The sequence below is a fragment of the Suillus fuscotomentosus genome, assembly GCF_016647785.1.
Source record: "Suillus fuscotomentosus strain FC203 chromosome Unknown F5891scaffold_5, whole genome shotgun sequence".
NCBI lineage: Eukaryota > Fungi > Basidiomycota > Agaricomycetes > Boletales > Suillaceae > Suillus > Suillus fuscotomentosus.
This window is the reverse complement of record NW_024539517.1, coordinates 341,613-362,741: the sequence shown is the minus strand read 5'-3', so window position 1 is coordinate 362,741 and position 21,129 is coordinate 341,613. Positions and strand designations below refer to the sequence as shown.

The 21,129-nt window shown below is 47.6% G+C and overlaps 6 protein-coding genes across 6 annotated transcripts; 2 read left to right on the top strand and 4 right to left on the bottom strand.

Annotated features, from left to right (window-relative positions):
• Window positions 1-1,257: 1,257 nt before the first annotated feature.
• On the bottom strand, window positions 1,258-1,749 carry F5891DRAFT_919798 (uncharacterized protein; the record flags this gene model as incomplete). Its single annotated transcript, XM_041373764.1, has 1 exon — window positions 1,258-1,749. A coding segment is annotated over one exon (492 nt), but the record flags the coding sequence as incomplete, so codon positions are not given.
• A 2,465-nt stretch (window positions 1,750-4,214) lies between these two features.
• F5891DRAFT_942293 (kinase-like domain-containing protein) lies at window positions 4,215-5,074 on the bottom strand (the record flags this gene model as incomplete). Its single annotated transcript, XM_041374405.1, has 3 exons — window positions 4,215-4,643; window positions 4,694-4,941; window positions 5,005-5,074. 3 exons carry the CDS (start codon window positions 5,072-5,074, stop codon window positions 4,215-4,217), a joined length of 747 nt encoding a protein of 248 aa, XP_041231705.1.
• Window positions 5,075-7,305: 2,231 nt separating this feature from the next.
• Window positions 7,306-7,829, top strand: F5891DRAFT_1004215 (fungal hydrophobin). The gene is made up of 3 exons (XM_041360341.1): window positions 7,306-7,495; window positions 7,553-7,714; window positions 7,765-7,829. Exons 1-3 carry the CDS (start codon window positions 7,373-7,375, stop codon window positions 7,810-7,812), a joined length of 333 nt encoding a protein of 110 aa, XP_041231704.1. The 5' UTR covers window positions 7,306-7,372; the 3' UTR covers window positions 7,813-7,829.
• Window positions 7,830-9,192: 1,363 nt separating this feature from the next.
• On the bottom strand, window positions 9,193-9,924 carry F5891DRAFT_942184 (uncharacterized protein; the record flags this gene model as incomplete). The annotated part of the gene is made up of 3 exons (XM_041374396.1): window positions 9,193-9,366; window positions 9,420-9,546; window positions 9,596-9,924. The coding sequence occupies 3 exons, from the start codon at window positions 9,922-9,924 to the stop codon at window positions 9,193-9,195; spliced, it is 630 nt and encodes a 209-aa protein (XP_041231703.1).
• A 155-nt stretch (window positions 9,925-10,079) lies between these two features.
• Window positions 10,080-13,925, top strand: F5891DRAFT_1182327 (uncharacterized protein; the record flags this gene model as incomplete). Its single annotated transcript, XM_041366147.1, has 9 exons — window positions 10,080-10,464; window positions 10,517-10,952; window positions 11,011-11,131; window positions 11,202-11,361; window positions 11,436-11,527; window positions 11,639-11,695; window positions 11,815-12,364; window positions 12,479-13,174; window positions 13,234-13,925. The coding sequence occupies 9 exons, from the start codon at window positions 10,080-10,082 to the stop codon at window positions 13,923-13,925; spliced, it is 3,189 nt and encodes a 1,062-aa protein (XP_041231702.1).
• Window positions 13,926-20,024: 6,099 nt separating this feature from the next.
• On the bottom strand, window positions 20,025-20,270 carry F5891DRAFT_942414 (uncharacterized protein; the record flags this gene model as incomplete). Its single annotated transcript, XM_041374423.1, has 1 exon — window positions 20,025-20,270. A coding segment is annotated over one exon (246 nt), but the record flags the coding sequence as incomplete, so codon positions are not given.
• Window positions 20,271-21,129: the final 859 nt, after the last annotated feature.

Genomic DNA, 21,129 nt, shown 5'->3' with positions numbered 1-21,129 from the left:
GTACGTTCAAAGAATGTCATTATTATTGAAAATTGCAATAATTTAAATCCTGATCTGAAGCCTTCCAGAACTTTTGTGAATCAATCCAACACATCAGCGTCACGTAACTCACGTTCCCAAATGTCTGTGATGTAGGGGGTGAGAGGATTAATTCTTCTGTGCTTGAGGGCAGTGTTGGGCTCCATGGTCTGATGCACCACATCCTGAGCATAGATGCCTGTTACTGTGCTGGTTACTGGTGCAGCCTTTCTCTCGTTGCTATGAGGTACATAGCTGGTGCCCATTCTTGGACCACAGCGCTTTGTGGATACATTCTGAGAATGTGTTGAAGGAGTTATCCCATGTCTTGGTGGTGTTGCATTCCACTGTGCGGTGGGAGTTACGTCCAAGACAGATGGTGCAGCATGGGAGAGGACCGGAAGGGTCGGCTTGGTCTCAAAAGGAGCGTGCTTTCTTTTTGTAGTCGTTGCTCTCAGTGTTTGGAGATGCCGCTCTTTTCTGGACATTGCTTGGACAGGCAGTAGGTGCCTGCATGTTGCGACTGGTATAGGTATTATTAGCAGCAGCAGCCTGGTGTGCATGTAAGTGGGAGGTTTTGGTGACACGATGTAGGGATTCATTTCTGGTTGGGCTTGTAGAGACTGTTTTTACCTTACCTTATGTTGGCACTTTGTAGCTTACATAATCAAGCAATCTTTTCACCAGTTACCAGTATGAGTCTGAGTGCTCAGTAGTTTTCTATGATATTTCCTCTCCTCTGAGCCTTGAGCCTGGTCCAGAAACCCTTTAGGGTCGAATAGCAGCTAGGTTCTGCAAGACCCAACATATTGTTCAGACTCACCATCTGAATTGTTGTACCTTCAACGATGTCAATGGTGGTGGTGTTGGTGCATGATGATGGTGACACAATGTCAATGGAGGTGGTAGAAAGGAGCATGATGTCCAAGTGATGGTTTTGTGGCAATTGGAGCCGGTCGACGTGTGATGGTCAAGGGAAATGAGTGTTTTGTTGATTGAGCGTGATGTCGATATGATTGAGAATACGAAAGACACGCGCAATGCATGTGATTCATGTAAAGAGGAAATGAAAGGGAAGGTTCCAGTCAATTTTGCAAGTAGAATTCACAATGAATGTACCTGTCTGAGCGCAGTGAGTGCTAAGTCATGATCTTCATTGAAAATCTCTTCTCTAGCCTCCATGATTAGATCCTGGTTAAGTTACACTATACTCCAACCGAAGGGGCCACCTGCTGTAAGGTGCCATAGTCTCTGTTGCTGGCTTTGATATAGTAGTAGTGTGCATTGCTTTAAGGTGTCGAAAGTGTGTCTCCAACGATGGTTCTGGAGAGCGGTCCAGAATTGGATGTGCATGTTGATTCTATCTTCCGGCCATTCATGTTGCTTTATGGCTGTGATCATACGCAGGGCAGCTTCGTTGAAATGCTCCCAGGACAGATTCTCGTCTTTGGTGATGACAGCTTTGGGGTCGTGCGTTTCATCAGCATTAATCCACATTTGTTGTCCATCAACATTTGTTGTTAGTGTTAAACCTGGTGATTTGGTGGAGAGTAAACTCTTCTTGGCGTCTTTCAGACCTTTGTTAGTGAAATAGTAGAGTTCACAGTACTCTCCTGCTTTCAACTTCCGCACAGCATAGTGGGACAGGATAACAACTGGTATGGAGGGAACTTTGGAGTTGCTGACAGGAACGAACTTGGATTTGTTCTTCTTCTGTTCCTCTTTGCGAGCTGCTTCTTGTTCGTCAGCGATGGCTTGTTGGCGGTCTCATTCTTCTTCGATTGCTAATCGTCGAGCTTCTTCAGCATCTCTAGCAGCTTCTTCGAGTTGCTCTGCCCAGAGCTCTCTTGCTGTATTGTTGTTTAGTGTCCATAAGGTTGCTAGAAGTTTTGCAGCTTGGTGTCACAACCCCTTAAACGAATTAACGCAGGGCAGAGACTAGGACTCAAACAACAAGATAATCACAAAGAGGATAAGGCAGCAGGTACGTCTTGGATTGCTCACTTGGAGATACAAGAGGTTTGAACTAAAGAACTACTGACTACGACGAGCTACCTATATACACATATTGAAACTGAGTATGAACTAACTAACCAATCAGAATAATTAAAGGTATTGTACGATTCTATATATAACTATGATGTCATAACATGTGCCACAGCCGCAGTAAGACTCTGGAACATTCCAAGAGTGTCGCGAGGCATGACGTCAACATCTTCGGCATTGTCCGATAGATCACGTGACTCTGGTAATTCTACAATAGACGCAATAATAGGAACTTCTTCAACAGTAAACACTTTCTTAGGAACAGGCGCTGTGACTGGGCGCTTAAAAGACTTAGAATTAAGGAACGAATAATGGTTTGTATTTGGAACTCGTGACACTTGGACATCGTCACCGATACTGTTAGCAATGAGCCAAGCCCTGGCTGTTGTGTGATCCACTGTTCTAAAATCTGGCACTATTGCATCATTTGGGTTGTCTAATAATGGGGCCATTTTGAAAGAGTATGAGCAGAAAACGATAGAGTTAGGACTGGAGATTGTCCACAACATTGAGAAGCTGATGTGGTTTGAGAAGAAGGTTGCTGCGCCACAATGTTTTCTCACACGTAGACTATATTCTATGTTGGCCTCGTGCCTCGGCTAACTTAGAATTCGATCTGTGTTAAGTCTGCGCAGACTCTGTGCCAAACTCAGCCTCAAAGACACGTCTGGGCACAGTGTGGGGGACATGTCTGGAGGTGTTTGGTCAGCAAGTTCTGAGCTGTCTGTTCTTACATCATCCCATCAGCCACTGTCTATGCCATCAGCCACTGCTGCCGCCAGCCACCCTGCTGCATCTACATCAGTGGGCATGGTGGGCAACATAATAGCATACATTGGTTAAGTTTGATGCTATGGCAAATATTGCAGCAGTCGCAGCAGTAGTGCTACAGTATGTGCAGTATGTACAAATAATAAGTAATGCTATACTCTGTACAGGTATTCAACAGTGTTATATTTAACAATCAAAAGTCCTGGAGGTTGAAGCTTGAGGTTGGATCTAGGTGATTCTACTTTTTTTCCAGCATGGAGTTAATGTGGTTGCATGCAACAGGGAGCCATTGTGTGGGCGCAAACTGGCGATCAAATTAATTTATATTTGGGAGTATGAGTGGACTACTCACACACAACTTGATCTGCAAAGCGGTGGGCATGGAGGTACTGCCTCAATTACCCGGGGTTCATTGGAGGATAGTGCGGAATGTGTGATATGTGCATCAGGCTGGTCCAAGTCCAGCATGCATGTGGCTGGTGCAGGTAATTTAGAACAAAGTGCAGAAAGCAATGAACTAAGGTGGTTGTAGTCAGGATCCTCTGAGAACGCGAGAGAGCGCGTTGTAGAGACTCGTGTGTCTCATGGTCTGATATGACAGTTTTCACTAGGGAGTACATAGCACGAACTTGTAGTGTCACTCAGTGCGCTACCCGCAGCTATCTCTATATGAGGCGCAGCTTTCCCGCGCAACGCGTGCCATGCGCGCACCATTCCCGTGCTTCGCGATGTATATACACGCGCGCGCGTTCCCGCACTTGAGCGCCCTATAGCGCCAGCCATCCAGAAGCACCCATCCACTGTCCACCAAGCCCTCTAGTGTGTATATTTCTATTTCTCTCATTGCATATTGTTCCACCTTTATTTTTATCATGAATTCTCACTCATATATATCTTTACATACCTACTCGGTAGCGCTTCGGCTCCGCATTACAGCGCTTAGGCGCGCTATATAAGTGCCAACAGTACATACTATTACTTACTTTTCAACTAACTTTCCAACCTACTTTTTACCTTACTGAACTTCCACTTTACTTTACTTTCCACCCACTATCTGCCTAGAAGAACATAGTAGAAATCCATTTTGTCTATACTTCACATCTCTTTTCTCTTATCTTGCATCATATTATCACTTAAGTCTAACCTCTCTATTGTTTCCGCACGCGCGCGCGCTTTCCTGCGCCTTCGTGCCTTGCGCGCACCTGCGCTTTCTCGCGCTTCGCTTCAGCGCGTACCTCTAGATCTTTGCTGCACTTGCTTCCCCTTTAGGGTTGAACACACTTGTCTCCTCAGGTAACACAGACTAGGCAAAGCGCGACCTTACAAACATTTATAGATACAGTCTGGAGCCTCATTTGCTCCTCACAGTATTGTTGTTTCTACAGCATGTAAATGAGCATTGTGGCAAACTCAACAGGAATTCCACGACATAGATCTTCAATGGTAGTGTTCACTTTGCATTCGAGTATGGAAGAGCTAGAAAGTTTTTCTTCATCACTGGTCAACCATGGGAGGGAGCCCTGCAAGAAGTATATCAACATGTATGTGAGTGACTCTAGGTCATCACAACGACCTGGTTCAACTCCCAAGTGGTTATTAATTGAAGCAAATGCAGGAGTTCCAGTGAGACGTCGACCTTGGCGAAAGGGTATATGGACACTGGTCGATGTATCCCAGAATTCCTTCGCAACACCAAAATCAATGATAAATGTGGTGTGCTTGAGATCGCCAAGACCCATGACAACATTCTGTGGTTTGATATCGCCGTGAACATAACCATGCGAGTGAATATATTTGAGACGTGAGAGCTAGGAAAAGCAGTTAGTGACCTACACATCAAACACCCACACAGACTGACCAGCTGGTCTCCTAGGTTTGCAACAGTCTCAAGGCTGAATTTCCCGTAGCGGGCAAGAAAGAGATTGTGCAGTGAGGGCCCAAGGAGCTCAAGAACCAGAGTGTAATATGTCGATTCCCTACCAACACCACCTTCAAGGTGTTTCAAAATCTTGTATTCACGCTGCACAGAAGATGAGTGCATGATAGTTTCGAGTTTAACAGCAACTGCATCATCAAGGATGATGTTCCATGCACAATACATGACAGCTAAATGGAGTCCAAATGTTGAATCTGAATCAACATGTAGCCGGTGATATGTGAGTGACATACCATATGAGCCATATCCCAAAATGTCTCCCATCCTAAATCTTCCATCAACTCGAACAGGGACTTCATCCATCATATACAATAGCCTAGCTACCTAAGAGTAGAAAAATACAATGAGGAATCCGACTAACACTGAGAGGCAGGCACAACCACTGCATTTGTATTTCAGCTTGAATTGGCTCAAGCTGGCCTAAAGTGGTTCGAGCCACGGTTCATATATTTTTGGCTTGTAGAAGTTGGAACTGGTTCACATGGCTAACGAGTCGGAGCAAGTCAGTAACCAGTGGCTTGGCTCATGGGAATGCCGAAATTCTGGCCTAACGGTAAACACCAAACCAGAACGGGCCGTAGCCGAGCCGTGGCATTACTAGATGGGGGACCTCAAAAGAACAAACCAACAGTACTGAAGCGAATCTACGCACACACCACCAAAGGAATTCAATATTTCACAGCATCGCCGTAGTCACGTTGACGTGCTTGAAAAGACATTTCCTGTCGTTTCGTTAGTCTGACTCCTTCTGACGTGGCGAGGCGCTCTTGGCTTCGTCAGGGGAGCCGTTCGTGATGCATCTCATCTGTAAAAGTGATTCATTCTATCAACGTTCTCCATCTCTTTCTTGGTGAGGACGGGTCGCTGGGTTGACTGAAAACCAAACTTGATATAGACAGCGCATCGAGGTGTCAAAATCTCACCAGAGAATGGGTAAATTCACCTCTTAGATAAATTACTTTCGAAGGAGGAATTAAGTTCGTCATATTCGACTGTGGCACTGACAGTCGACTCATCAGCGCGTTGAAAGTGTACCTCCTGGTATTTATATGGGGCACGTACGAAGTCCCAATCAACCAGAGTGATTATTATAGTAATCGATAAATCTGTCGTGCACAAACGGTTAATCAGTCAAATCGCAGAGTCTTGCTGCTGTACCAAGAGGCACTGAAATATTGAGTAGACGTTGGGAACCAAACGTTCGAAGTTGGTGCCGCAATATATGCGGAAACAGTGACGTTGAAACAACCTAGTGGCGCAAGGTTGGCGAAAGGTACATAATCGATAATAGACTGGCCAGGCACCAACTATACGTCTCGCAAGTAGAAATGCGCAAAAGATAAATATTGGAACGTCCCAGGTCAACGTTACGGTGTAGACCAGTCGTTGACAGTCTCCCTCAAACGCATGCAGGGGGTCAATATAAAAGAGAGGACAAACGGTAAGATGGAGTACGCACAGATAATAACGTACGTCCTGCTCGAGAGTTCAGAGTACAGAATTGGGTAAGAAGGCTCAACGGACCCAAGTTGAAGTATTAACACGTTAGGAAATTCAACCCGCACTGCGCAGTCACTGCACATAAATGTGTGCCACACATATTCCCTTTGGACTACCTGATCTTGACACGTACGTGGGCCAGCCTTCCTGGTTCCTCCTATAGCAGCGGATGTGAGAATCTTGCTTGGCAAATATATTTCGCCTTGGAGGTCCGATGCGGAGCTCAGCCTATCAACCTGAGCCAATGCTTGTTGTTCCAATATGTACGTTGAAAATTGACCGCTCCTTCGGCGAGGTCGGCCTTATGGTCTAGAATGATCGAAGGAAGACGGTACTTGCTTCGTTCCTTCGTAGTAAGTATGTAAGCGCGGTATTCGAGTCTTGTGTCGTGGAGATCGCCCCTCGGGCTTCTTTCAATGCCGTGGAGCGGAGAGGGGGATGCCAAAACTGTCCCGAACCTAGATGCCTGTTGAGAACCATCAAAGAAGATATGCTAATGGCATGTATCGCAATAAGTAGAAGATGCTCCAGACGTCGCGGGCAGGAAATCGGCAGTACGCTTAGTTTGAATTCAAGTCGCCGAGTGACCCGAGTCAAACCTAGTACAGTTGGTCTCCCTTGGTTGAACCTATTGCAAAAAAAAAATGGTATTAGTCATTCACAAGCATGGTACTAGAATTTCTTTCCACAGCACTGGGTGGGAATAACGGCATGTATCGACCCTCTCGGGTTTCTTTCATAAGCGGAGAGCGGAGAGCTCGGGGAATTTCAAAACTGTTTGATGGAGTCGGAAAAAGAAGTCTCGCCGTCGGTATCACGTGATGGCCGACCAATGAGAAATGATTCACCAGGATTCCAACCGCAAGATAGAAGACGCGCCTATGAATATACACCATCGGCATTGAGTGCAACTATATGATGCCGACACGGCGGGGCTCGGTGACTGCGATGAGTTCCCGAAGTCACAAGGGCTCTCCGCAGGTATAAAGTCTGGCGAGTTTACTCGATTATTCTTCAGTTCAAGTCGCCCCCAGCTCCTTGATCAACCAACTTCAACGCTCTTTCGAAAGAATCCAAAAACCAAACTTTAGTCTTACAAAAATGTTTGTTCGTATCCTGTCCATCGCGTCCCTTGCTGTCTTGGCTATCGCCACGCCTCTCGCCCTACGCGACAGCGGCCAGTGTAACACCGGCAACATTCAGTGTTGTCAGTCGACTCAGCCAGTGAGTTTCATATATATGGCGCACCGTCTCTGTAATCCATCTAAATATCAACACTAGGTCGACGAGTACAACAAGAACCTGACGATGTCTGGGGGTATCCCCATCTTCGCTGATATCCTCGGCGAGGTCGGTCTCGACTGCAGCCCAATCAGCGTGGTTGGTACTGGTGACGGTGCAAACTGTCTCCAGCAGCCCGTCTGCTGCAGTAACGAGTCATACGTACGTATTCAGCCTTCCTCGTCTATATCATACCTCTTAACGTTCTGTAGAACGGCCTCATCAACATCGGCTGCACGCCCATCAATCTCTTCCTCTGAGCTTTGAAGGCGAGGAAGCGCGCTTGTGATAGAGGGATGAGCGCTAGCTTTGGAGGCGGTCGCTATCAGTTTGTCATAGTTTTACTCGGGCTTCAGAAATTCCCTATTAGCAATATGTCAATGCACGCACGCTCTTTGTTTCTAGTTGATTCGTCAGAGCGTCTGAAATAAAAGTAAATGTAAATAGTCCAGTCAAATCCAGCTGTCCGCCTGTTTGTCAACTTGGCCTTTTGATTTTTGGTCGAGCCCCTAGGCCTAGTCCTCAATGACAGATCTAAGATTCTAAATTAGGCAAGAGTTCAAACGTTCAAGATCGCCCTTCCAGGGACACGTACGAAACAGGGGCTCTAGCTAGAGCTTTATATTAGGTCGGGTGCTCCAGGATTCATTGCATTAGGACAAGTTACCACGCTCTTCGACGTCGTCATGACTTCTGTGAGGCATCATTGGATGCTTTGGCGCGGCGTTCAGGTCTTCACTGCGGACTTGAGAGTAAATATACTTCAATAAATAATGGGCAACCCAGAAAGCTATCCTACGGACGTGATAACACAACTCAATCATAGTGCTTCAATCACCTGCCGGACTTCTCTTGCCCTCTCTGCGAATAATGATATTTGCTTCTTCCCGTCCTGCATGAGTTGATCATAGCTATTTTCGATCTCCCGTCTTATCCATTGCTCGACAGTAAGACATCGCTCTTCAGGAGTGAGCGTTTCTGGTCTGAGAGAAGGAATGGCCGCGAGTTCTGGCGATTGAGAAGGCGGAAGTGATGTCGGAGGGTGGGGTGGGCTGGAAAGGGGTGGGTCGGATGGTTGTGGCGTCTCATCGACAACCATAGATGCGTCATCATCATGAGGGGTCTCGGGCCGTGGGGGAGGACGAGGGGTGTTTCTAAGGTCGCCCGCCTCTACGTTGCTCGGGTATTGTTCGCTATGAAGGTCGTCCTGAATACGTACTAGTTGTACGGGAGTATCGTCCGCTCTCGCAGGCGTGTCGACCTTTGCTTCCGATGGAATACTTTCTGTTTCCGATATGATAGGGTCCGTCTCAGATTCTGAGGCTACCACCTCAGCCTCGGGTGGGTTTGCCAATGCTGACTTGGACGATCTCACCGGCGCCTTCTTGTTAGTCGATTTAGTCCTGGCAGGTGGCTTAGATGTAGAGACAACGCGTCCCTTTCGTCTTGTCTTAGGTGCTTGCACCTCCTCGATGATCTCTGCCTTCGCGAGTTCATCACCTGAGTCTGACTGCTCAGGTTTTGGATCGGGTGGAACATCAACCGCCCCTTTCTTTGCCCGTGCTCGTGAAACTGTACGGGGTTTGCTACCCGATGCGTTGAAAAACGGGCATCGCGTGCCGGATTTGGTATCGCGCTTCTTATGTTCCCCTCTGTCGTAAATGGGTCACCTTGCGTCTCAAGGGGAGAACTTCATTCACCCACATTGGATCATCATCAGCATCCCAGCCACCCAGTGAGAGGTTGCAATACAAGCATGTCACGGTATCATCACCCTTTGTTTGGGGGGTATACACGAACCCTCCCTGAGCCATCTAAAGATGACGAATGGTATTTGAGTACGGCGTAAATGAGCGTGGGGACACACCTTCTTTGAGCTAGCGCCGTGGTCATCTTGCCCGTCATGAGGCCACAAGTCTTCGCCGAATGTTTGAAGACGTGCCTTCTCCATCGCCTTGCTCGTCGGAAGGCGTTTCTTGTTCAAGAATACAAAGCTTATGCTCTCATAAGCATGTCTTATGCTGAGAAGATGCGTGAACGCACCTTCCGTCCTCTGCAATATCCTCACTGAGTCCGCACCGGACTATTGCCCATGCACAAGTATTGCCACACTTCTGCCAATGAATCAGGAAAGGGTTGTCATCCTCATCCCAGTCGCTCAGCTCTTTGTGACACAGAAAGCAAGCGACACTATCCCTGTCCTCCCAACTTGGTACCCAGTAGAAACCTGCTTCGGCAAGGGTGTGTGGGTTGGCGTTGAAAGATGAAGGATGAGGCCATTTCACGGTTGCGGAAGTAGAGTTCGGTTTTGAACTCCGTTTCACGCGCTTGGATTTAAGGAAAGAGTCGATGCGTGCTTGAAGGCTTTCCATCGCGGTTGAGGTGGTCTTGGAGAAAGATCAAGGTTTGAGAGGGTCACGTGCACGTGCATTATGCGCGCCGATGCACCCGGCCGGATTCCGACAACAGCTCGCTGTCTACCACGGTCCACAACCATATCCATATTCTACCGACGATCACAGCAACGATGCAAAGGACATATGGGCGTAAGAACTCACGCCGTGCACGACCAAACTCCCCACATGTAGAGGCTGTGCTTTCACCACCGCGGAAACGACCCAGAATCGAGGTCGAGATCGTGCAGCCGCCGTCTAGTGCGTATTTATCACCACCAAAAGTAACTAGTCCTATCCGAAGAAGTACGACGATGCCTGATGTGGGCTCAATTTCGAGCACGCCGTCAAAAATTCGTACGCCGACTAAGCCAGCTCGGGATCTGAGCACGTTGTTCTCCGCTTCTCCGCATCGGACGCCGAACTCACCTGGAAAGTCGCTCGGAGTGGTGAAACGTATGCTGTCACGCTCGCGCACGGAGTCGTCCGTTGACCATAATACTGTCTGCTCATTAACCCGTGTGTCTTGGTCACCTACTGAGTTTAGTGATGTTAATATTTCATCCCCTAGCATCGTCTAACACACTTCCTGTCCATTCTTCTCCACCGAAGATAGCCTCCTCGCGTTCACCTTCCCCAACACAGAATAAACCACTTCTGACAAAGCACACACGGACGTATGCTGGGGCATCACGTTCGTACCGTATTGCGCTTCCGGCAGCTGATCTCGCAGAGCCAGATGACACGCGTGAATCTTATGCTGACTTGCGGTCTCGGTGGGGCGTCGACAACTCCGAGGATGATCCACGTCCTTTCGAAAATGATACTGGGACACTGAAGAGGATCTCTACCGTGGGTTCGCGGGTGCTAGCGAATGGGATGATGAATGATCTCAAGAGCATCACGGAGTTGCGGAGCAAGGGCGAAAGCAGACGATTTCTTGACGAGGTAGGGTATCTATTTGAAAGCATAGAGAGTGGTTGTGCTATTGCACTCCGCAGGGCCAGGTGCGTGCTGATGCGCTTCAGTAATAAACTCGTTGGAGCTTATTTCCACCATGATCAGTGTCTTGGAAATCGTCACTAAACTATGTGACCCCGAATTCAACCGCCGTGCGAAAACATCTGATTTTTATGCTCGCACTTGGGATGTGTTCCTCAAAGCCCGCGGAGACGGTCCAGACAAAGTGTGTTCATATATTTTATTTCAAGCCTATTGACCCTTTTGCCACAAAACATGAACTCAACATTCCGTAGATTCTTGATGCTACCCTTTCCTTCTTTGCGTTCCTTTCGACCCGCGATCTCCAAACCCTTTCCGAACTTGCTCATAAACCTGAACTCGTCCCCACTCTCCTCGATATCCTGCGCTCCCTCACTCCCACCTCCGACATCAAGGGTGATGGGCTCAATCAGGGTATGTTATGTAAAATAACTTCTCCAACAGAATTTATTGACATTCATCAACGTAACCGCTGACGACCCATTCAGGTCTGAAGAAAGACATCCTTGCACTCGCCCTGTCGGGGGTAGATGCAATGGGGCTGAGAGCATCGGGCATCATCAGGACAGACGTCGCGCCGGTGAGTAAGTTTCGTGACGGCTGTCAAGAATGATGTAATAATTGGCCTTGTTCATTTTCTTGGATTTTATGACATCGAATTGACATTTACGTCATGTTGACTGCGCGGCAGCTCAAAGCCCTTGCAGATGTGATCGCGAAATCAGGAGTGATGAAGGAAACACATGGGGTGCGTCATGCTGTCGCTCATTTTGATTCCCTCGTTCATTTCATTTATACTCGACCCACGTTGTGCCTCTATTGCTACGAACGTTTGATCGTTCTTTTGGATTCGCATGGGCATCATAGCTCTCCACCCGTACCCTGCTCAGCACTACACTATCATCCTTGCCGGCTTCCCTCCTTCCGCCTGCATTGCAGACCCTCCCATCAATCCTCAACTCCCTCCGTGCAGAGCTTTTGCTTGTACCTCCACGCGTCAGTGCTTGGGAGAGGGGCCTGGAGCTGTTTCCCAGTTATACATGCTCGGATATAGGACTGGGGGAAAATGGGAATACAAAAAGAAATGGAAAAGGAAAAGAAACACATAAACCCTCAGATCGCCCGATAGAGATCGCCACTCCCTCCCTCGCTCACATCCACGCCTGTCTCCGCCTCGTAGACACCTACCTCTTGAAAGAGTGGATGGGCCACGTTCCATCACGCTCTGGCGTCGCAAGTGATGGTTCACGTAGGATTAGAGAACAATCAGAAATTTACCGTGCGCTGGCGGACCCGGTACTTACAGACGAACTCGTAGAGCTATGCGTGGCCACTGAAATTCTTGTACGAGATTGTGTACGGGATTTGAATACAGTGAGCAAGGAAGAGGATGCGGAGGAAAGTCAGGGTGAGCTTGGTACGTTTTTGGTACTCTTCCTCCATTCACTGCCTCCCTGCCGAACCCTTCTCCAAACCATTATCCCAAATATTGCCCAGATACTTGCCCACCCTCCCTAACGAATATCAACAGGGATGAATGAGAAACTCATGCTCCTTTCAACAGCACGCAAAACCTTATTCTCGACCTTCCGTATCCTTACGCTTCTCCCGTCTTCCACATCCCCTTGCTCTCGTCCTTCGTCTCCATACTCTCGCACGTCCCCGACATATTCAGATATTCATCATGATCCCTGGACACCAAGCGACACAGCCCTATCCCTGATTACCCGTGTGGTGTTACGTGCACAAGCTGGATGGGTCAGGAATCTTGACGTTGATGGGGTCAAGGGTGAACGGGATGACGAGACGACGCAGGGGAATGAACAACATGCGATAAAACCGGAGGAGCTGGAGGGTATAGATACCTCTTCCCCACCTTTACCCGGCTCCCGGCGTGAATCTACACGTTCCCCTCAAAAACGGACACCGCTTCCTGTTTCTTCACCGTCCAAACTTGCACATAAACCTTCAGTTACAATCAATGCGCCAAGTAAACTTGGCAGGCAGGGTATGTTGCATAGAAACGATACGCCAAATAAAGGTACCAGCACACCGAGCGAAGGAAATGACACAGGTAAAGGGAAAAGCAAGGCCATATCAGTCCCGCCATATACCCTGACACGTGTTGAGTCTTTCGACTTGCTTTGCCTGGCGCTTGGGTTGCTTTTGAACTGGGCATCTGGGGGCATCGAAGGTGGAGGGATGAGTGAGGGGATGGGACGTATTCGTTAGTATTTCTTTCTCCTGCTTTCAATTTTTTTGTCGACGACGCTTTTCCTCGCATAGCTCTCAATCGCGCCTGCTCTGCCACCCGCAGCTGCTCGCATATCTGTTCATGCCCTCCGTCTTCACAGGTACCGCTGCTCTCGTGTTTGGTGTCTGTGTATCAGACATTTGGCAGTTCTGTATTTGTATCAACTGATTCTTCATCGCGGACACAAAAAATCGTGTCTGGCCACGAACGTAAATTGACCATGGGTGCCGGTCGGAAGCCGCCATCTGCACGTCAGCAAGATTCTCCCTCTGCGAGCCCTACCTGCCACTCCACCTCCTCTAGACGTAAAACTGCTTCCTCCCTACCCACATTGAACACGTCCAGCATGCCTCAATCTCCCGAACTCACTTTCCTGGCAGGGTACACCGCTGTTCTTCTCGGTCTCCTCTGCACACCCACAGCTCCGCATGAAATCCGAGTACTATCTACCAACCGATCACTGGTATTTGGTGATATCTTCATCGAGACGCTCATCAAAGATGTGCGAGACTTTTTGGCTCTGTATGACGAGCTCGAGGAAGAACTTAGTGACGAGGGTGATATTGTGGATGTGGATATGAGTCCAGATGTGGAGCGAGGGCGTAGCGGGGGACGAGGACAAGGTGGGGGAAAGGGAAGGGGTAAAGCGCTGGAGAAGAAGAGCGAAGATGTAGCGCGTGGGGTACTGAGAGCGTTAGAGGCGCTACGAGACGATGGACTATGAGATGGTCATCGATACTTGCTTTCAACTGCGGTAGGTTTGAAGATCCTTTCTGTCGATGACGATGGTTGGATATATTAAAGCATCATATCCGATACGATTAGAAGAAACGATTTTCTTACTTCTATTATGGTCTAGCTAAGGGATATTGATTGACGAGAGCCGACTCGACAAGGCAGGAAACGACACATAGTTCGCATCGTCACAGAAGGTTGACGTTGTATAGAGCAGACGAATGCCATGGTGAAGCGCAGGATCATGATTCACATGCACCATGGGTTCAATCTGACCGATTTGTCTGTAAACAACAACTCTATCACAGCGGTGCAAGCCGCAGGGCCAGGTGAAATTGACGCGGCACTGTAACAAATTCCTATGTACAGATCATGTTTACACAACTTCATATCGCATTCCAAACACTTTGAATCATCGTTAATGATCAACATATGAGTGTCTGCCTGCGTACAGGCTCTATAGTGCTGTATTCACCTCTCACCAAATTTACAGTGCTTGTCCTCTGTGTTCATACTACTAGTATGCATCTTGCACGTCAATCCTATATTGTTGCATTACCTCTAATTCGTTCATCTATGTTGGTTTTCAGATGCAGTGTCAAATGTTGTCTCACTGCGTCAAGCTTCTATTGAATCCAGAACGTCATCGCATCGCATAGCATCATGGAACGTCATCGTCTCATAGTACTTTCCTTTTCTGTCTCGTCACGTGTATTAGTATTTAAACGTTTCTTCTCATTGTTCGTACCTCAGTCGTTTATCCCAAACACTGAGGTATGTTTCCTTACTTTCTAGTTATCTCGCCGTCTCTTACTGTAGAACTTCTAGCGTCTTCGTTTGTTAGGTAATAACAATATTAGTCGTTTATCCCAAACACTGAGTGTCTTCATTTGTTAGCTTCAACAGGTTATGAGCCCTGATTTCTACTAAATGAAATCACATTCAAGCTACAACCACCACGCGCCTAGTATCAAACAACTCTTTGTCTATCTCCTTTACTACCTTCCTTTGACATGGGGAAGTTAGATCATATTCCGGAACTCTCAGGCCCCGACACATATTTTGCCTGGAAACAGGAAGTCACTTATGCACTTGGTATCGAAGACCAGTGGTGCCATGTGACTGATACCGTGGATCCTGATGACGTGTTGGGAAGTGGCCCCGACTGCTGATGAGACTAAAGCCATCAGAGAATGGCTTATAGACGATCTCAAAGCAAAATCTATCATTACCCGACGCCTTTCACCTTCAGTCCAACAACTCATCTCCACAAGTCATAGAGTCTCCACTCGTGATGCGTGGAAAATTCTGGAAGACCACTTCGGGCGGATGGACATGGGATCACAACACATGGTACGTCAGAGCCTGTATGCTCTTCAAATGAAGAATGCAGCAGATGCCTCCAACTACGTCGGTCAACATTCTGTACTCAGGGAGCGACTACTTCATATGGGAGCCGTTTACACCGACACAGAGGCCGTATTTCAACTCTTACGCAGCCTTCCACGCATGGGATCTTGGCCTCAATTTAAAGCTCTCTTGACCATCACTCTCCCCATGACCTCTATGACCTCTACTACTACCACAACCGGTACAACTTCCACTACTGCCATGGCTTCCACCACCACGACAACCACACCTTCATCATCCAGTGGTTTCAATATCTGCATCATGCGGATCTCGGTGGAAGCCGCTCGCGTTCTGGATGAGTGTGCACTTACCGGTTCCCTAGGTTCGGAGTATGCCAATGCTGTCACTTCATCAACGTCGGCTTCTGGTCATGCGGGGAACATTAATCCCATCACAGGCTTACGCAAGCACCATCACAATCCTGAGGGAATATTCTGCACCACAGCGGGTTGCAACAAAGGAGATCATGATCATGCCCACTGTTATGGGAAGGGCGGAGGAATGGAAGGACAGGCGCCATGGATGAAAGCCAAGAGGAAGGAGCAAATGGCTGCTGCCATAACACCTCCTTCTGCACTTACACCTATAGTGCAGACTTGACCTCCTCCCCCACCCACTGCCATTGCTGCTTTTGCCGCATCTGAAGCTGCAGCTGGCAATTATTTAGCAGATCTCTCTTGCGCCTCGATTGCTGAAGTCCCCGATGCAGCCACCTTATCCCATCTTGTGACTTCCGGTTTCAACACCATCTTAGATTCTGGAACTACCACAACCCTCATTCGTGACTGCTCATATTTTTGGTCATACTCTACAGCTGATGCCGTTACCGTTCGCACAGCTAACCACGGGAGTTTGACCACCTCTGGTCATGGAGACTGCATAGCCATTCTCACAATTGGTGGACTTAAATGTCGTGTGCGACTCTCTAATTGCCTGCATGAGCCAACGGCCATGTTAAACCTATTATCAGTAGGGTGGATGTTGAGTAAAGGGTGGGACTGCATTTTTAGAGCATCTCCTCCTCATTGTGAACTCATCTATCGAGGAACGGACCTAGGAGCAATACCCATGGCTAACAATCTATGTTATGTCAATCTGGAGTTCTTACCAGCGCCATCTGCCACAAGGAAAATACCAGCAATGCTCTCATCCCCTCCTAATATCGCAGCATTCACACATGTCATCCTCACTCTTGATCTGTGGCATGCCTGCCTCGGACATGTTGGAGGAGAAGCAGTATGCCATATTCCTCTTTTCGCGACTGGAGCAACTGTCTCTCCCGGTTCCCTCCTATCCAAATGTGAATCCTGCATCATGGGCAAACATCCGCGACGTCCTCATCCCCCCTCCGAAACTCCTAAAGCCACTTGTTTTCTCAAACTTGTCCATTCCGACCTCTGCAGTCCTATTCCTGTCCTCACACCTCACGATAAACACTATTTCATTGTCTTCCTCAATGATCACACAAATATTCTTAACGTCCAACTACTTGCCTCCAAGGATCAAGCAATTGATGCTTGGCGCCTGGTTCGTGCTCATTGGGAAAATCAGTCTGGACAATGCATGAAGGTATTTCGGTCGGACAATGGGGGGAATTCTTAAATGCAGCATTTACCGCAGAGCTCGAGAAGGCTGGGATAGTGTGTCAACTGTCGGCGCCATACGCACATCAGCAAAATGGTAAAGCGGAACATGTCATTCGCACTATTGAAGGCAGAATGTATGCCATGCTCGATCATGCGCGACTACCACATTCTCTATGGGGCGAAGCTGCTTTGTGTGCAGCCTACCTCTTCAATCACACTGAATCTCGTTCACTTCCCCCAGGCACAACGTCATATGAGATGTTGCATGGAGCAAAGCCGGACATCTCGCACTTACAGGTATTTGGAGCAAGGTGTTTTGTATGGATTCCCGTCGAGTTACAGGAGAAATTGAGACCCCGGTCACGCACAGCAATATTTATGGGGTATCCCCCAGGCGTAAAGGCCTGGTGCTGTCGAGATTCCTCAACTGGAGCATTCTTCAACTCACGTGATGTCATCTTTGACAAGTCTTTTTCGAATCACACATTTCCTACCTTGGACAGTGATGACAATGACGACAACAATAATGTGACACCTCCTCCAGCTCCCTCCATCACAGCACCTCCACCTGCTTTGACTGCTCCCATCATGCCTCCTGCTCCTCATTCCAACAACCCTCCTTCAGCGCCTGCCTCTCCTCCTCGCGAATGACAATCATCTAGGACTCACGTTCTCACTGAACGAGGTCGTCTCTTCCACGAGAAACTGGCCGCTGATGCTGCTCGCCTAGACCGTCAATGCAACTTAAGACAGGCCCGTATTAACGGCACTCCACCAGACGATACCACAGTCCCTGCTCCTGCCATCCCAGTTGTTGCTTGTCCATCCCTCCTTCCTGCACCCTCTCATCCTCTCGCTGATCCTGATGAACCCGAGGAAGATACCATTCGCACTGATACCGAAATTGTAGGATTTTCCCATGTCATAGCCAATCTGATCATCACAGAGCAAGCCCACCTTTCCATTCGCAGCGATACTCGCCGCAATCCACAGGCTGCTAACTACAACATGAAGATTCCTCCAAATACCTATGATGAAGCCATATGTCGTTCAGACAGCGACTCCTGGCTCTCAGCAATGCGACAAGAGATGAATTTGATGTCCGAGATGCAGGTATATGAACTTCTACCTCTTCCAGAAGGTTGCAAGGCTATCGGGTGCATATGGGTGTTGGAATTTCATGAGGATCAGAAGGGGGGGTCAGTGTATAAGGCACGTCTTGTCGCTCAGGTTTTCTCCCAAGTACCAGGTATCAATTTCGGCAAAATGTTTGCTCCCGTTGCCAAAGCGGCGTCCATTCACGTCATATCTGCATTAGCCACACAGAATAACTGGGAGCTTGACGTGTTTGATGCGAAATGCGCATTCCTTTGGGGGAAACTAACAGAAGACGTATACATGCGCCAACCTCCAGGGTTTGAGCGCTTCCTACCTGATGTCGGTTCTCTCATCTGTCACCTTCTCTCCTCGTTGTATGGCCTGAAACAAGCGGCCTATGACTGGTATGAACTCTTATGAGAAGTTCTCACACGTCTAGGCTTTCTTCGAGTAGAGGCTGACTATGCCATTTTCATATATGACCACCTCAACGGAGAGGGAGAATGAATCATATGCATCATCGCCTGGCATGTTGACGACGGACTCACTGCCGCAAGCAATTGCCCCTTCTTCATCTGGATCAAAGGTCAGATCGCGCAGCATTTCGGTATTACAGACCTCGGTCCTGTGGCTAAACACCTTGGGATTCAATTCGAACGGAATTGTTCCACATGCGAGTTATGGATGCACCAAACCGACTACATCACCTACCTCCTCAAGGAGCATGGTATGATTGGCTGCAATCCAGTGACTTTACCCATGGACCCTCATTTTCTGTTCGGTCATGATACTGATGTACACCCTCACCTTGACAACCTCACTTCAGAGTACCATAAACTGGTCGGCGAGCTACTCTATCTCGCCATGTACACACATCTTGACATCGCAGTCGCCATCATGAAACTCGCACAGCATAACAACTCCCCCGATCCTCATCATTATGCCTCTGCCAAACATGTCCTTCGCTTTCTTGCAGAAACCATTGGCCTTCGCACACACTATGAGGGTGCTACTGCGATTGCAGAGCTCCATGGATTCAGTGATTTGGACTGGGCAAGCTATTCTGAAGATCGTGTCTCGATCTCGGGTTATGTATGGTTCTTCAATGGCGGACCTGTTTCACACTCCTCGAAGAAACAGCTAACTCACACACTATCCTCAACCGAAGCTGAATACATGGCTTTAACGGCCGCGATCCAAGATGGGTTATGGCTCACGTCATTCTTTGAATGTCTATGAATTCCCCTCACCCTTCCGCTCCATCTTTTTGCCGATAATGCTGGGGCCATCGCGTTGTCCAAAGAAGCAGCCAATCACATCCATACAAAACATATCAACCTTCACTATCATTTCATTCACGCACACATCGAGGAAGGTACTTTCAAACCTGAGTGGTTGTCAACCCACAAAAACATCGCCGATATTTTTACGAAATGCCTACCTCATCCTTTGTTCCTTTGTCACCAGTCCGGACTGTCCCTAGCCGCGCATTAGGTTTCAACAATGTATTGTTGAGGGGGTGTATTGAATACAGAACATCATCACATCGCAGAGCATCACATAGCATCATGGAACGTCATCATCTCATAGTACTTTCCTTTTCTGTCTTGTCATGTGTATTAGTATTTAAATGTTTCTTCCTCATTGTTTGTACCTCAGTCGTTTATCCCAAACACTGAGCATCTTCGTTTGTTAGCTTCAACAGCTTCGACCTCACCCTGCCAAGTTTGATCCACTCTCTATACCCTGCACCAACACGTCAAGCCCCAACCATGGCATGTCAGAAGCCTCATTTAGGCTGCATCAAGCACTACTCACACCATGACAAGTTCTCCCAAATATCTTCGCACATCAGCAAAACCCTCCTGGGCTAAATTTCATGTAATCTTGAAAGTTCATATAATTTTTCCTAATTACTCGTGTTTAGAAACAAAGTTGATAACAATGTAGCGGCAATATGAAATTGTTTCACAACAGAAGAGAATTAGTAAGGATTATCTGAATATTGAAAAAGTATGTCTATCAATGTATGAGTTGACCCAAAACGTGTTACAGTCCTCAAGAACAGTCTCGCTTGTCCATTCTCGTGGAGCTGAGTCTCCAAACTTCAGTATAAGGTGGATACTGCGCATGATATCACCCACTGGCACGATACTAGCCACTCTGTCACTACCTCGCATCAATCTTGACAGTTTATAAAGTCCATTGTTTCGGTCCGGAGCAGGTGGGAAGGGAGTGAATCATTCAATATATGCGAGGAGGAGGAATGTTGACAGTGGGTGGAAAGAGCAATTGTAAAGACTTTGGGGGCAAGGAGAATATAACTCGAACTTGACCCACACTGAAACCTAATGAGTCAGTGAGCAGCATAACAATCAGATGGCCGGCACCGAATCACACACCTTTGAGATCATTTGTAACCGAGTCTTCGCAATAGCTAGAAGACGATAATGTGGGATGCAAATATCACAAAATGTCAAGAATTACTTGAATATACAAGAAGTATATCTATCTAAATACGAATTCAATCAAAAATCATTACAATCATTCAGAACAGTGGGACGCCCCACCCAATCCCAGCAGCCACCAGTGCTTAGCACACACGCCCGGCACATGTCAGTGAATGCTGATGTGGCTCGAACATGTGCGGAGGACACTGGAGAGTGCCAGAAGAGTGGAAAGAGGGCCGAGACAGGAAGCACGAGATGGAGGGTAGGATGTAGTGTAGGGCACGAGTGGTGGTCATAGTAGCATGCTGCAAGGTTAAAGATAGTAGTAAACAAGAAAAAAAAACATGTGCACCTACTACTGACTAGAACAAGCGGTGAACAACTGAGTAAAATTTCATTGAAGTTCATCATTTGCACATATTTGTTTCGCTCACGTGACTGTTTGTTGATACGAACCATTTGCGTGTATTTGTTTGGCTCACATGACTTTGGTTTGGAAACTTTTTGAACTTCCAATGTCGATCCCTCATGCCTCAACATTCAATGTCATCAGCCTCAATCATCAAGCTGATAGGTATGTCTTAGGTTTTTAAAAAGTTCTATCTAACATTTGCAACTACAAAATAGGTATCAAGTTCATATCAACTTT